Source organism: Hoplias malabaricus, unplaced genomic scaffold, assembly GCF_029633855.1.
Source record: "Hoplias malabaricus isolate fHopMal1 unplaced genomic scaffold, fHopMal1.hap1 scaffold_40, whole genome shotgun sequence".
NCBI classification, from domain to species: domain Eukaryota; kingdom Metazoa; phylum Chordata; class Actinopteri; order Characiformes; family Erythrinidae; genus Hoplias; species Hoplias malabaricus.
In genome coordinates this window covers 410,668-428,359 of record NW_027100978.1, presented here as the reverse complement: position 1 = coordinate 428,359, position 17,692 = coordinate 410,668, and the positions used below count along the sequence as shown (strand labels likewise).

General features: G+C 42.9%; 1 protein-coding gene across 1 annotated transcript in view; it reads right to left on the bottom strand.

Moving 5' to 3' along the window:
* cwc22 (CWC22 spliceosome associated protein homolog) overlaps window positions 1-17,692 on the bottom strand; it is an 81,315-nt gene that overhangs the window by 37,099 nt on the left and 26,524 nt on the right. The window contains exons 12-15 of the mRNA XM_066659018.1: window positions 17,192-17,254; window positions 15,295-15,396; window positions 13,432-13,516; window positions 7,515-7,575 (exon numbers count right to left, since the gene is read on the bottom strand). Coding sequence (XP_066515115.1) covers window positions 7,515-7,575; window positions 13,432-13,516; window positions 15,295-15,396; window positions 17,192-17,254 — 311 coding nt within the window. The remainder of the gene's footprint in view (window positions 1-7,514; window positions 7,576-13,431; window positions 13,517-15,294; window positions 15,397-17,191; window positions 17,255-17,692) is intronic.

The window sequence follows — 17,692 nt, the reverse complement described above, 5'->3', positions numbered from 1 at the left end:
TGTATGTGTGTGTTGTCTTGTGAAGGACTGGCGCCCCACCAGGGTGTGTTCCTGCCTTGTGCCCAGTGATTCTGGGTAGACTCTGGACCCACCGCGACCCTGAACTGGATAAGCGCTTTCAGATAATGAATGAATGAACGATGTTTTTCACTGGCCAGCGAGGCTATATCGCTTCTAAACAAATTTAATTACTTTAACTTGGACTGGTTCCCAACTTCTGCTCAGTGGGGTACAATGCATAAAAATCCTAGAACATCCAGTATGTAACAGCGTAGGGCTGAGACCAGATTCAGAGGTAAGCCTGTGGCATTGTTTCAGTTGCTCCTGGCTGAGACGGCAACATGCATCATATTCGCAGCTCCGGGAGTCTACAACAATTCTCCTGCATTATTAATAAGGCTTGTCCAAATCCTGCTGCTTTCTGCCTCTTCTCTCCCTGTAGCAAAAGACCTTTCACAAACAACAAGAGTCAATAATGCAGGGGTTGACATATCCATCAAGGGAAGCGGCGGTGTACCCAGTGAGCACAGCACAGGCTTGTGTTCTTTTGGTGGAGCTGAAGAAGAGGGAAAAGATTCGGGGCAGCTTCTAGGGTAAAGGTGACAGAACGCAGGCTTCTTGTTACAAACACACACGAGCTACAGTGCAGGATGTTAAAAAAGTCCCTATTAGATTTGAAATGCTGTCCAATGGTGAACCAGAAATTCTAACTAGGATTAAACACACCTGGTTTATTCTCTTTATAGAAAAGCACAGGATAGAATAGAATAAAATGTACAGACACATGCATACTACACTCAGTGTGGCCAGAGCTAAACAAAGCCTAGCATTGGGCATGACTACTGAAAGCAATCAAATCCTCACTGAAATTGTCTCATCTTCTAGGGCACAGTCCTCCTGTTCCTTCAGTGAAAATGTCCTGCACATTTATGAAGCCTAGGCTTCTCTAGACATTTGACCTGTCTATTGCTATATTAAGCCTGACCGAGTTCTGAACCGTCGTCAACACCAATCCTCACCTTTAATTCTGAGGCGTGTGATTAATTAGTGGATCAGCGTTTGCTCTAAAATTAATTGCTTCTTGTGGATAAATAAAGCATTGTGAATTCTTTCCAGTTTGTGATGCATAGGAGCCTTGAACATATGGCCAAGCGCTAAAGTCACAACACTTCCTCAGAACTTCCACCGAAACGTGTGATCATCACACTGACGAGCAGCAAAGTGGGGCAAGGATCCCAGAGACGGCGTGAGAAATATTTAAACAGTTCATCTCAGTTCTACCAAGAGCTTCAGAAACAAGTACCGAGGAAAAACAAAAAAAAACAAAAAACAAACCCACTCCCCTGTAAAAGCACCGCCAAAATAAATTATAAACGCTCTAAAAATGTAAGAGGAATAACTGCAAACATTGAAATCTGTTTGAAAGCCATGCGCTGCTAAAACACATTACAGTGGAACCTCTACTAACGAACGCCTCTACTAACGAACTTTCCAAGATACGAACCGGGCATTTGAATATTTTTTTGCCTCCACCAACGAACCACGACTCTAGAAATGAACCCGAGCCTCCTCCGAGCCGGCGGCTGGAAATGTCCACTGACCCCAATAGGCGAGTCTCCCAGCGCCCCCAGACTTGAGTGAGCTTTTAAGATTAGCACATTGTAGCTTTAGCAATTAGCATTAGTGTAAATAGCAGACACTGAAATTCGTGCTAAGTTAAGCCATATCTACGCTTCGTCTCCCCACATTCACCACCTACTCTCCGTTATTCCACCCCCCCCCACCTCCCGTCATACAGGCAGTGCCTGTGTTACTCCTCCAGCCAGTCGTCACGTCTTCAAGGTAGCGATGTGTAACCACTTACAACTTTATTATTACTGTTTCCACTGTATTTCTCTTTTATTTTTAGTAACGCTACATGTATTTATTTTACTAATTTGAGAGTTTTTCGGGGTGGGGGCTGGAACACATTAATTACTTTTCCATTATTTTAAATGGGGAAAATTGACTCGAGAAACGAACTTTTCCACTTACGAACCGGGTCACGGAACGGATCAAGTTCGTAGGTAGAGGTTCCACTGTACTAGGTCTCAATCCAACAACATTCACCAAATTCAACTCTGTAGTAAAAAAAGGAAAAGAAATGTGGATTCCTTCTACACTGCTTCATTTGTAAAAGGTTAAACAGCTTCAATCATAAGCTGCAAGTTCCTTCTTCATCCTGTTCCGAGTTGACTCAGAATCACGGGACCCAAGGAAGGAACACACCTCGGACAAGGCACCAGTGCCTCGCAGCGGCTGGAACGCTACAATTAAATGTAATTCCCAAATTTCATGCATATATCCATTCTTATTTCCTGCAAAGTTTTGAAAGTGATGGTGAGAATCCTCCACAATCAGCGGTTACTGACCACAGAGGAATAAAGGAAAGAATGGACCGATGAGTAAAGCTGATGCTATCAAATTAACTGTTTACTAAACTAGTGATTAAGATCAGAAAATGAGTGAAGCCATCACCGAGTAACAGGGCGTATGCGGCTCGCAATCAAGACCCAAACACCGCCTCTTAAGTGCTTTACAGTTTCAGCACACGGTGCCAAAGATTTAAAACCCAGCCTCACCATGACCTCACGCAGGGTGCGTGTCCAACTAATGCTCATTTCCAACATGCGCTCACTGAATATAAAATGATAAAACAAGCACGCGACCACAACTACAGCTACAAACACTAATAAACACGAGCCAGGGTAAATAACCACTGTATTAGTGCATTAGAAGAGTCATTCTGTGTGTCTGTGTTTATTTTATCTTCTGTTACTGCTTCGATCGTCCGACGGAGACTCAGATTTCTGATATTTATTAAAGCTGTAAACAAATGGAAATAGACCATAAAATCCAGAGGGAAAGAATTATTTACTTTATAGAGTCACAATATACAAAATATTGAATGTGTACTGAATATATATACATATATACACACAGGTTTAGAGACGGGAATAAAGACCATCCAAGAACGAGTGTGTGTGTAAGACACACACAACACAAGAAATAGCTTGTCCTTGATTCATGTGTGTCATTAACAGAGCTCACACTCTCTCGCTGACACGCCGGAAGTGTGTGTGGACTTCAAATGCTTTCTTTTATGTATTTCTTACGAAATGGACTGAAGAAACTGTGGTAAATTAAATCAAAACGATATTAATGTTGAATTTGTTTAGTGTAAAGGTAAAGAACGAAAACTTTACAGGAATATCTCAACTTTCAATGTTCTTCACTGAAACTCAAACATTTCTACGCGTAAATTCATCACGAAACTCTTACAACACTGAGAAGAGCTGCTGTACTCAGAAGAAACAGAGAAATGAAAATGATTTCTGGATGGAGATTGTGAACGTGTGCAGTTACAGCGCTGAAGGACTTTGACGTTAAAGCCGCCCCGGTTCCTTTACACCGAAGTAGAGATTTATATCTGCAGAGTAACTTCAGTAAGGGCCTGCAGACAGGCTGCATCTCCATCAGACGCCACAGTCCGACAGTTTAATGACCGCGGGGCAGCGTGGCCAACATTTCAAACCAGTTACTCACAAAAGCGCCCATCCATCACATCAACAAGAGGGAAGAGCCTTCAAACAACTGCGTGAGGAAAGACTGACAGAGTCCAGGGAGTTAAACACTGTTAATACAACACTTCTGAACGCACTACGATCAGTTATTTATTTAAAAAAAATATATAATAAATTCCATCTATCACTGGGGGTCGGTTGTGGGTTTATTAGACGAGTGAACCTCTGTGCTATATCAGGTTTGGACGCTTAAAATAAAACGCCCCAAACTGACCGTTACGATTGTGAGGAAACGCAGCTTGTTTACATTCTGAAGTGCTGTGCCTTTTAAGGTGGAATGGTGTGTTTGAGGAGGAAAAATGACTGTTGGTTCCTGGCTAAAGTTTAACTTGTACATTTTCATTCACTGTTTGAATTACCACAGAAACTCATTTGTAGCAGGAGTTCTTAAATTTTGTCTGTAACACAGTTAGCTGTCTCTCAAGTTTGGAGACATTTCCACCTTAAATGATCTGAAGCAGCAAAAGTAAATCGATATCATTACCCATATGGAGCAGGAATAGAGCAATATCTTTACATCTGTTTGTGTTTGGAGAACGACAGATGCCTTTTCTATGCCAACAAACGAGAGAGAGAGACAAAGAGAGAGAGAGAGAGTAAAAGAGAAAAAGAGAGAGTGAGTGTAAGAGAGAAAGAGAGAGCAAGAGAATGAGAGTGACAGTAAGAGAGAGACAGAAAGAGAGCAAAAGAAGGAATAAGAGAGTGAAAGAGAGAGAGGAGAGAGACAGAAAGAGAGAGAGAGGAGAGAGACAGAGAAAGAGAGAGAGAGACTAGCATACATGACAGACAGCTTGTTTATTTACTCGTTTACTGACACCGGGGCTTCGTAAACAGAGAGAGGCTTTGAGCGCAAATCGACTGGAGATTAGCAAATGGTGAAGACACATCTGAATGTGTTTTTATCATTACAGTCTGTTATTACATTAAATTCTTACACATGAAACCTGAGATAACGTTGAATAAAATAGGACAAGAACTGCACAAGTATGATACAATTCATGGCTTAATATGGGCTCTTCAAAAAGTAAATAAAAATAAATAAATATAAAACCCAGGACAGAGACAGGAAGGCTCAGAGGTGTGTGTGTGATGACGCAGTGTGTTCGCGGTGGGTCTGGAATGGTGTTCTGCCAGCACTGAGACTTGTGTGGACTGCGTTCAGAGACACTGGCACACATCCACCCCTCTCTCGCCAGAAGAACCTTAAATCTATTTATATCTGCGTTATTCGGCCAAATGACCCGAGCAGTTTGGCTCCGAGCGACGTCAGAATCCCTGCTTTTATCGACTCCTGGAAACGCACCGCGACTCCAGCTCCTGCGTTTAGTCCCGTCCGGTCCGGTCCTGGTGTAAATTACTCCGTCAGCACCTATTCTTCACTGAAAATCATTTCTGGCTCCGGTCAAACGAACCTAATGTTCGTCACTATGTATGAACACACACACTGACGTCACACACGGGCTCAGAACACCTCCCCCACACGCACACACACACACAAAAGCTCTCGCTCAATGACTGCCAAAGTCACACGGAACAAAAAGGACAAAACTGCTTCTCCTGCACCTGCTCCTGGGACTGCACACACACACACACACACACACACACACACACACACACACACACACACACACACACATTCATATACAGGTTTGCTCAAGGTGTTACAGCCAATCGTTTATAGCACGGAATAGGTCACAGGGTACAGTGCATTTATACACTGGAAGTAAACCAGGTTCTGTGTCACTAAGCACAGTCCCAACAGTGGCTGAATATTATGGGTTGTCCCTTTTAACATATATATAATTAACTTCTGAATAAAAATAAATGTTCAATTTCTATTGAGAGTTTTGTGAAAGTGTAAGTGAATTACATAAACACAGACCTACAGCCTACAGCAGAAGAACTTCATGTCATCTTGCATCACATGCGCTAAAAATACACATACAACAGCTACACATTTCCCCTCATTCAGGATTATTCACCATCCACTAAACAATAGTCAAACACAGACGGAACTGCGTCAGACTCCAATGACATTTGGAAAGAAGACAGCGGTTACCAGGAACAATAAACGATTATTTACTGAGCTACATATATTGAAGTAGTATGATCTGGGCCGCCATGTTTGTTAATACGACGTTCCAGGCGTCTCAACATGGAGTTGTCCTTCGATATTCCATCCCAGGCCTGTAGCGAAGACCAAAGGAGATCTGGCAGTGTATGAAACTGCACCCTACACCATGACACCAGGCTTTCTTGACGTGAGGTACATGACAACACACCGTTTATCTCAGCTCTGAACACTGTGCCTCTGCACATGGATTGGTTGGTCTCCTCCGCCACTCAAAGTGACTCTGTGACAGTGGCACGACACCGCTGCAGTCTTTGGCATCATTGATGTGGTGTTAAAGGCAGTCGTCGTGAAAGTCTGGGAGCGTGTTATCCTGTGTCCTACAGTCGCCGTACCGTATGCTGCACTAACAGGACGACTCATTGAGGGCGGTGAGGGCTGTCAGACTGTTCACCCTCTCCATGGTTGGTGCAGGTCTCCCAGATCCTTCATGTCACCGGTGCGTGTTGTGGTAACATCCTCTTGATGGGTATGAAATGATGCATCGATTGGACCATCCTGCTACACAGAGCCCTACGACGTGACCCATCTCAAACCCTTCCAACTGCTCTAATTGCTTTCAAACCCTTCTTTGAAGTGCTCTTTGCTTCCAAAATAATTCGCCCAGCGAAACAGCACGAGTCAGAATGGAAAGCATGCGCAACAGGACGACCTTGTATAGTCAGTGAGGCATGGCGATAAAGTCCATCCTTGGTTACGTCACGCGATGTCAAACCTATCCACCAAGTTTCATTCTGGTTGGTTGATTCCTTCTGGGTGCAATTATTATTATTACTTTGGGTGTTTAATAAATGATATATAATTTGCTTTGCTAAAAGCTGTTTTTAACACTTCTTTAGGCTGACCTTGCAATAAACACCTCATCACGCACACTTCTCTGCCTCTGGTCTACAGCAAAAATAAAAATTAGAAACCCCCAAATACAGAAGCCTGCCGCGGGGAAATGCTGCATCGCTGAGAAGCACAAAACAATTACAGCTACCATTAGTGTTTATGTTGCTGATGCTGAGGGAAAACTTAGGGTCTCAACGTACAGCTATAATTGGTCTTTCAACAAATACAGTTTTAACATCTGTATCTGATCTACTGCCCTCCAAATACAGGATGTTTTGTTTAAATAAGCGTGGTGGCAGTGGACCCAAGGGACAGGGCAAAAGAGCACAGATACATCCTGCCCCTGGAAAAGGTCAGATTCACTCATTAAGCTACGACAGGGAGCAGGAAAATATACACACACTTAAAAACGTACTGTTAACATTTCCCATCCCTGTAAACATTGCCGTTCATTGCCGAGGGCCATAATGAAACACTCCAGCTCTCCATGTGAGCGCCATAAGCTTAAATAGTAGCCTGGAGATTAAATCTTCCAGTCTGAAGTCTCCAAGCAGCACCGTGACAATCAAAGCCAGCGTGCCAGTGCTGGAGAAAAGCAGCAGATCAGTTAAAAAGGAGGGAACACCCAGACCCGCAGCGGCCGTTTTTTTTTCCCCCTACCATGGAGCTACAAAACAAGGATATTAAGATGACAAATGCCTCCCGAGTGGCTACAAAGACTGAAACCACCTCAGAGAGAGAAAACAAATATTTAGACGAGGCTAAAGGGATTCAATAAACAGCCGGGAGCAAGGGGAGAGGGGGGGGAGTGTAGTGGAGGGGAGAGGGGGGGAGTGTAGTGGAGTGGAGGGGAGAGGGGGGAGTGTAGTGGAGTGGAGGGGAGTGGGGGGGGTTTGCCTGTTAGAGCTGCAGGCCTGTTAACGTACCGTCTGGCTCTCGGGAAAGTCCATTTTGATCAGCTTGTGGGCGCATTCCTCAAAGTCCAAGCTGTGAAAACACGAAGAAGAAAGAAAGGATCATTAGTATGCAGCAGTGCTGACCAGTTCTTAAATGTCTCATTTCCACACAGTACACCGTGCAATGGAAATTCATTTAGAGATTTTTATTAAAAAAAAAAAAGCACATTGTGTGGTAAGTGAACTGCAAAACCAACCTGCTTTGAAATGTGCATATTTTAGCATCCAATGAGCATGTAGGATCGCGCACACACGCTAAACGACACGGAATGCACATGAAATATGTATCACATGGCATTGCTCCTGCTAACGTCTATGAATAATATTTTTTCAGAGGGTCACACGCCTTGAATTATTACCCGCACATCAGAATATTCATTAGGCTAAACCCTCAAAATACATGCACGGTAGTGAGATTTCTCTTTTCTAAATGACTCGAATACATCAGCTCCACCTTAAGAGTCAGAAATAGAAAAAGGTAAAACTTAAAAAGCCGCTGGTCTGTGCCCTGTTTCTCTGATACCCAAGGCACTGTGGGTCTGCAGAGAGGGAGGCTATAAACAGCAGCTGAGACGGCATTCAGCCAACATCTCTTATCACTTAAAACATTTTTGGAAAGCAGCAGTTTTTTTCTCCCCTCCACACGCCCTCCTCCCATGCTTTCTGCCAGAATCAGCGAGGCTGGATTTTTAACTGGGGCCAGATATGATTCCTGTGTTACTGCAAGTCTGGAGATTTTACTATGTACTGTGTAAGAGTGTGTGAATTCCGACCGTGATCAACTCTGTCTCTCCAACTACACGCCCTCGCCCCTAGTCAACTAAGGCATGTAGTGGTTTGAGTTTTTATGATCAAATGGGGCCCAAAGATGTGTAACAGTATGAACCTCAATCTTCAACTATGACTTAATTAACCTGGTAGATTACAGCAGCACTGCTGTGTCTGATCCCCTTGTACCAGCGCAACACCACGAGGTCAGTGGCACTGCGGCGCTGAGAATGATCAACCTCCCGGATCATACCAGCTCTGCCATGGTCATGTGGGGGTCCTGACCTTTGAAAACAAGGGTGAAATGGGGCAAAGCATGCAGAGCAACATATGGACTACAGTCTTGAAGGGTGCCTGTGTGTGGTCTGTGGAGCAGAGAGAATAAAAGTTATATCGTTGTGGTGGATTGGTGTGTTTGTGTGTGTAGATATGAGTTGGAATAATAAACTTGGTTAAGTTTTTTTGCATAAAATATTATGACACTTTTACTCTGGTTCTGCACGTAATTTTGCACGTAACTGCATGGATATTTAACCTGATCCACTACAGCTCCTGTACCAGTATGAATCCTTAGGCAAGACAGCTCCAGTGCTTTTAAAAGTACGAATTACCACTCTGCCTTGGTCAGCTTTATGGCTGCTCTGGTTTCCTTCCACCATCCAAAAACATGTTGGTATGTTGGTGGGTGTAACAAAAGCAAAGTACCACGAACTGCTTTGCAGAATCACAAAACACTAGTGAACCCTTGTGATATAATTCATGATTTGCCTGCAATGACCACAGTTTTGGAATAATATGTGGGTCTTCTTTCACAGAAGTGTGTCACCCTCACTGTAAAAATTTTAATCATGAAAATGCCTAAGAAACGATCTACGGTGTAAACTGCAAACTGTGTTTAAGGCCATTAGGAACAGAACTGCATCCTTCCAAAGTGAGAGCAGAGTGGCATCGTGAACTTCTCACATTCTGTCGCCATTCTGCATCTCTACGTCAAGCTCTCAGTATTCACACACACACACACACTGTCATTGTACCCACACAGCACTTCCTTCATGTGCCAACTCAGGGTAATTTCACAGCTCTTGAGAAGTCCAGAAATAAAGTGCAAAACTGCCTTCCTTATCCCAGTGGCAAATTCAGCTTTAGTGATTTAGTAATCTGCAATGACCAAAGTTAGAGTCTGTCTCACAGTTCTATAATTTACATACATGCATATGCATTTGTTGGTTTCGCTTATGTTTATCACCACAGGGTTAAAATAAGTTCCTTGGCTGCTGACAGCTCTATAACTGAGCCAGCTGAACTGAGAGTAGATGTGGCTCTAAAATAGCAGTATGCTGTGTGTGTGTGTGTGTAGCCCTCAGGACATTGGGACACAATGGCCCTCCTGTCTTTCTCTCTGACGGCTCAGCAGTTCTGAAAGAGGCACTCAACTAACGATCAGCAGGGAAATTTCACCACTTACAAGAGGAGGAGTGATGCCAAGCACCAAACGCTGCATTTCCCAAAACACAACCCCAGCCACATCAGTTCATATTTGTGTATGATTCAGTCTCATCTACGTGGAAGAAACGTACACACCTCTACTGCCAAGGCTTGGGCAATGGGACAAATTGTCTTAAATTTGATCACCATCTGACATCAGCTCATTATCTTTATAATGACGTCTGGGCTTTTTTGCTGACTGTTTTTCCCCCCCTCGCTGACACCTCTGACTAGCCCAATCTCACACACCATGCAAGACATGTGGGAGGGTGCAGGCAGGCACCTGCTTGCTTCCTTTGAAGGCAGCTACTACTTTTTGAACAGCCACTAACGCAACACCACTGAACAGCTCAACACACTTGGAGAAGACGATGAATGGTGCATACAGCCACTTTACTTTTTGCTTTTCCACCAGGAAAATCTGGTTCCTGAAAGCATGTACAGTTACAAGTGAGCCAAGTAGGGACTATACGTCGCATGTAAATCTTAGAGTGCTAATTGGCAGAGACCTGTCAATTACCACGTCACAATGACATTTTGTAAAATTACTTTTGAAGTGGTTCAAACGCTCCTTGGAACATTTGCCGATAAAAAACACCAGTGAGAGGCAGATGTGTGGATAAGGAATGAAAATGCTCTACTGATCTGTGAGAACTGGGGCGTGGAGATGTATTCATTCTCAAAAAACAAAAAAAATAAAATTCAAATACATCACGAGAATACGGCACTAGTAAACAGCACTGAAAAGTGTGTCAAGCCTGGTGGAATATGTACCATGCAGTGGAAAAGCACCATAACTTTAAAAATCTGTCGGCCAACAGGTTTCGACACTGGCCAGCATTGTACTTGTGCATTGGGTGAGAGACCATTATATCCACCCAGAGAGGCCGAAGCCAATTGATGTGAGGCATCATCAGCGATCTACAGTTGATTAGGGCCAACACCAAGAACACTGCGCCTCAATCAGGCCAGATGTGACTGGGTCAAGAGTCTAACTGCCAACAGCGAGGCGGCGGAGTCAAACTGACGCAACACACCAGCCCTAAGAGAAGGGATATGGGGGACATGCGGTAGGGGGAAGCTGTTTTATGAGCCAGTACACTTTTGTTGGAGGCACTGCATTGTTGCTGAAATCTAATTTCCTACTGGGTTATTCAGTAGTGCTGCTGTCCCCCTGTGGTGATGTGCCAAGACCCATCCTCCAGTAGCAGCTGCTGCTGGGTGCTTTTGGCTGGTACAATGCCCTAGGGAGAGTGTGTGTGGGTGTATGATGCTTCTACGTAGTACTCCACCACAGTGTCTTCATGTGGTGTGTACTAAAATTGACAAAACAAAACGTGGAACGTCTGAGAGTTTTTTTTTCCCTATTCAGATGGGATTCGTTTTCTGTGGAGAGCTGGTGTAATGCCATTTCACCACAGGAGGTCAGTAATGTTTATGAGGGATTCTCACTGGATAAGAAGCCTTGGTTAGAAAAAATAAATAATAGAAATGGGAGTCGTTTAATCAATCCAAACACTGCAGTCACACAGTGTGGATCAGACACGGCAGTGCCACTGGAGTTTTTAAGGCTATCGCTACTGTTCTGAGAACATCTCTCTCACCAAAAATATACATCCCTTAACAACCGTACTGTAATAATCCTTAACACAATTATTACAACTGATATTAGACACAGTCTAACGGTAACGAGTAGGACACAGGTTCACAATATGTATGTAGGCTGCTACTGTGCACAAAACTGCCAGAAGTTCACTCCCGAGTGATCCATTAGGTCACCTTCAGGATTTGAGCGTGGTGCGTCATTCAGAGTGCACAACACCAATAAAATGACTGAAATGGTCTATTCAGACATGATTAAAACATCTATGGTACAACATCTGGTAATACTTACATTACCTAATGTCCACAGGTAACCCACTGTAACACGAGAGATGCTCAAACCTTGGTATGGTTATGATACTTTAAAGGCCTACTCAGAAGAGTGTAGATTTTCCAAACGAAACTAAGCACAAGTATAATGTGTGTACACATCCTACATTTTAAGGCCTAATTAATGTTTATTGCCTGAATTTTCATCTCTTGCACTAATATAACGTTTATTTTTAAGGTTATAAAATATTTGACGGGTGGTTATGATTATCTAGACTGATATCTTTCACATCTTAGCTTTAATTCAAGGTTTTTTCCATAAAATTACCAACCATAGGACACTACACAGCAGAAAATGTCTATACTGTGTCGTGTACAACTAAAAATATCCACCCGAGTTCTGCCCCCTTTTTAGGGCGCCTTCGAGCGACACTGTTTGGAACCCAGCCCTGTCTGTACAGTGTGTGTCACTGCAGCGCTGCGAGTCAGTCTTTCTGCTTTAAGAAGGTCCCAAGCAGTGGCAAGCAGGTCCCTCCTTTAGAAAGATTAAGCATGCCTGCAGCCCCTCGGGCGATTAAATATTTACAGTTTTGCCTTAGGCTCTGAATTTTTGGATGAACCGAGTCAGATCAAGCTGCCCATATGCACAGGACGCTGCTTGGCAGAGAGCAAGGACACAGTCCATCAATTGAAAGCAGGTTAAGTAAAGACAGAGCGGATGTGATGAGCCTCTTCCGTTCCACTGTGCTCTCTGAAGGGAGATGATGAAGGCCGGGTCATGTGATCACTCACTAGTCCTAGAGGGTTTGTGGGGTTAGTGTATTCAAAGGAGTCACAGTCAAAGCTTGGGAAGATCAGCTCTGCTTAAGATGAGCACTAAAACCAGGCCATTTCTACTGGCTGGGGAAGAGTCCAGTGCAGCAAAAACACACAGCTGCTATCAGTGCTGCACTGACCTGCTAAACTGGATCAGTACTGACACCAACCAGACATGGAAAAGAGGGATGTAGGAAGGTGGCAACATGACAAAGCTTTAGCCAGGTAGATTTTCAGGCAATTTTCTCATCCCTGTGTGACCTCACAGGTTTTTGACAATGATTAGAGGAAAACGGGAGGCTTCATATTCACTAGTGTCTTACACAAACTTTCAGTTCTATTTTAAATTATGTTGCAGTTGTATTTCTGCACTTCTGATTGGCCAACAGAAGGCACTAGATGAAGAACAGCATCCACAATAGCTAAGTACTCACAGAAGTAGGTGTGTCCCCGAATATTCGTTCATTGGGTAGGAATTCGATTTATAATTTTGAGAATCATATATTCGTGTTTTTCTTTGTATAAATGTGGTTATCGATAAAGGCAACTCTGCACTCCACATGTATTCAGTCTTGAATGAAGCCTACCACCCTACAGCAACCTAAGTACAAAGAAGCATGGCAACCCTACAGTTCATGTTTTCAGGTTTACACCTCCAATAAGCTCTGGTTTATTCGTGTGCACTGTGTGGCCTTAGTTGCACTGTGTATGCACGAGTTAGTGAACGACTCAGCGAGTGGAGCCATGCTGGGAACCGAAGTACATCCTTAATTTTAAAGCGGGCATCATTTCATTACAGCATCATTTATTCATTCAATCATTGTCTGTAACCGCTTATTCAGTTCCTGGTGACACTGCTTTGCCATGTTCTTAGTCCTTTTTTAATAAACCTTGAAAAGTGCGCGCAGGAGTTTGTGTCTGTCCTCATATGCATATATACACTCACCTTGACTGGATGGCCAGGTAAATGGTGCGGCGAAACGCAACCAAGTTCACCTCCGTCTGATCTAAAATAGTGACTTTCTCTTCATCTAAATAAAGACAGAGGAGAAATGTGGTCAATATCAGTGCAGGGACGAGCAGAAGCAGCAGTGCCGCCTCTTAGCTCCACTCATACGCTCTCCTTTCTGGAGGTCAATAGCACTTGTTCTTGGCGAAGGATTATTTTTACACCTCACACAGAGTGCTGGGAAAAAGCCTTTGCCAGTGAAGCAATTAACACACTAAGCTCCATCTGATCAGAGACACTGTCCATTGGAGCTGGGGTGGGAAGATAATGTCATTATAAGTGCAAGAAGTTGTTCAAAACAGTGTATAATAAAATTTTACAAAAATATAAAAATATAGAATTAATAATTCATATTATATCAAATCTAATTTAAAGTATGTTTGGTTTGATTCATCAAACAAGCCACAGGCCCAACAGCAGACAGGCGTTCAGGAGGCACTACTGTAATTTTAAAAATGTATCATTTTAAACTAATAAACTTTATAAAGTTTATAAATTAGAAAATCATTTTAAATCTAATGTATAACTGCACATTTCCTCTGAGCGTACTTAAATATTGAAGTATTAGCATATAAATTAATGGCAAAACAAAATATCCAGTACATTCTATAAATAAAAAAAATATTTTTTAAACAATTAACTTAATAATTAAAAGGTGCACAAAAACTCTGGTGATGATTCTCCATGTGTGGCCTTGGCACATTAAGAAAACGTCTTTTCTAACTGTTAAAGCCTGCTCTGGTTTGTTTTCTCTTTATTGGCGTGTGTGAAATCATAGGAGGAGGTCGATGTCTGCCTTGTGAATAGCCATCGGAATTAGATGGATTCAGTTCAGACTTCAGGATCCAACTGCCTGCATCTTTTTATAGCCCAGACCATTTATCACAACCAATTAAAGAGCGGTTACTATTGAAAAAAACTGCTCTCTGTGCAGTGAGAGTAGACTCGGTCAACTGTATTTAACCAGAGCACAAATCTAAGTCAACGGAGGGTTCACTTTCTAGACTTGTACCTACGGATAAATAATAAATGTTATGGAGTATTTAAATAATATATTGGATTTAAGCATTAATAATACATGTGATGTACATATGCAAATGAATTGTGCCATCTTCATAACACAGTTCAAGCTGAAAAACCATCTCATAACTTCAGCAGGTGCAGCTTTAGGCTGAAAACGCAGTTATACCACCATCAGCCAAAGCATTCCTCGTTTGTACACTCGTTACCCAATTTATCAGCTGCACTGACCACACACGGGATCACTCCGTAGTTCTAAAATTACTGACTGTAGACCATGTGTGGCTCTGCATACTTTATTAACCACCTCCCACCTTGAAAGCATGGGGTGTGGGGGGTGATTTTAATGTTTTGGCTGATCAGTGCATGTAAACGCAATGGTTTTGTGATCACAAAACTAATAAATAATTAGCAGTTTTTATAATGAACTTATCATTTAACTTTACATCTGAACGCAGTTATAAACACATTAAAAAGGCGTGGTTTTTCATGTTAAAGACCCTTTAAGAACTTCACTAAGAGAAACAGCAATGACAGATTTTAATTTCTCTGAAAACAAACAATGACTCCGCCTGTTGTTCAGTGCTCAGCTTTTTTTCTGCTTTGTTTCAAACCCAAATAAAACCTCTTCTTTCACCTCTGGCGATAATTTCGAAACCTGCTGAAGTCAGGGAGATAAACACCCTCATAAACACTGACATCTGTCCACTGACGCAGGACCTGTGTTTACAACGAACAGAGAAAAAGTCAACAAAAAAAACAGACACTGAAAACAAGTACCATCTCCAGCTTCTCCACCATCTTCGTTGTCGTCTTCACTGTCCTCATCATCGCTGCCTTCTGCATCTTCACCAGAGTCACTGCTCCCTTCGTCCAGAATCTCTGTTAAACAGGGGTTTACACTGCAGTTAGACGGGTTAGACAGATACATCAACAAAATAGACACAGACTGATAGAAAGAGAAGAGGTAAGACAGACACAGGGCACAAAGAAATAGACATATACATGTAACATATAAACACATACAAATAACACTGAAATATACGTAGAGTAATGCAGTACTGTTTCAGTAACAGTAATTATAAATTACATACACCTACAAAAACAGGCCGCATGTACTTATACATATAGAAATAAACCTATACACGTGGCGTATGTACATAAGCAGCTTTGTAGAACGGCTGTCGCTTGTTTTCCATTTCCCAGAGAGAGTGAATCTAATGGTTCTAATCAAGCGCCCACTGTGTCAGCACTACGCAGCAGATGGAACATTCAAGCTCCCTGCACAGTTTAAAGAGAAGAGTTTAAACCAGTCACACAGCCCTGATCACCAGTCCAGTGCGCTGAAAAAATGATAGGGAATTGAAAACAAAATGAAGGAAACAGCAGCGAGGGAAAAAGAGAGCTGTTCTGTTTGATGCACTGCTGCCTGCCGTCGTAGCCTGCTGCACTCCAACGGTGGAACATCACTTTGCATTTGTATCTGAAATGTTTCAGTGAATTAACTACGCCCATTTAATTCCTTGTGGAACAATTATATTTATAAACTACATCACACTGTTGTTTCAAAGAGATTCTCCCTAAGAACACGGGTATATTTCAATTTATTACTAAAATTAAATTAAATATTGTGGCCTAATGGTTAGAGAATAGGGGTTAGGACCGAAAGGTCATTGGTACGATTGGGGAGGAACTGTTCCTTCACTTCCACCGTCCCCATTGTTCCTGTCGCTCATGGGAATCGACCCAACGACTGCACTGTCCTCCTCCCTCAATCCACATCTGAGGGGCCCTTGGGCAAGGCACGAAACCCACACCTGCTCCCTGGGCACCGGGGATAGCTGCCTGCCGCTCTGGGTGTGTGTTCACAACCCCCCCAGTGCTCTAGTGTGCGTGTGTTTACGCTCACTGCCACAGAGTTAACTGAGGACGACACGTTTCGTTTTATTTGTCCTGACCTTTAATTCATATTATTCATTCATTGTCTGTAAACCCTTATCCAGTTCAGGGTCACGGTGGGTCCGGAGCCTACCCGGAATCACAGGGCGCAAGGCAGGAACACACCCTGGAGGGGGTGCAGACACTGTGAGAACACACCACACTCCTCACAGACAGTCACCCGGAGGAAACCCACGCAGACACAGGGAGAACACACCACACTCCACACAGACAGTCACCCGGAGGAAACCCACGCAGACACAGGGAGAACACACCACACTCCTCACAGACAGTCACCCGGAGGTGTGCCTCTGTGCCGCCATTAAGTCATATTAATTAATTGGAAATGTAAATATAAATATAAATAAAATAAATAACTATTATTTATATTATACTTTTTACATTTATTAATTTATTTATTTTTAATCACCATCTGAGTTAAAATCAGCAAGCCATTATTCTGCTCTCGTTGTGCTGCATTTTTTCAACAGGAATGTAAGTCTAACGGACCTCTTCCCTCCGGGTAGAAGCATGGAGCTGGCTGAAGCTCAGAGGTGTAGTTACCCTTTAAAGTGTGGTAAAGTGGTTCTCGGCCCTGGTCCTGGAGCGGCCTTGCCCCCATGCTGTAATGACCTCCCTGCGCTAACACTGTTCACCTTTGTGTTGCATGAACTCACATCTCGGAAACAGCAGAAAAGAGCAACAGCCGACATCTCGGTAAAAGCCGCCCTTTACTTACCCTTTTTAAGCGTCTTGTACTTTTCCTCATTCTCCAAGAAGTCAGGATCCAACTTGAAGACATCTGTTTAGGGAAAACAAATAAATAAATAAAGGAATGAAAATAAAGGAAGAGTTTGTGTTGTAACGGCAGCCATTCGTTTGCAATTTCACAGCAATTAAGTCACTCGCCAGCGAGATGTAATCAGAGGCAATTACCCATAAAGAAGAATTCGCTGTATATTAGTGTAATTCATAAAATGCCTTAATGCGATAATGACTGCTCTCGCAGCCCAAAGGCCTGCCTGGTGCAGCGTTTCAATTACAGACGATTGTCTCCAAAGCCTGGGAAATAGCAAAAAAAAAAAAAATTTCTAGCAAGCTGAACAACCTGAAACGCGCAAAGACAGAGGCGTAAGTGGTAATTGAAAACGCATAAGCAGCCAATTACACACAGAGCAGAGATTTCACTCTGTGGCTGGGGAGCTCTGTCCTGGGTGCTTTTAGTCCTTCACTATGATCT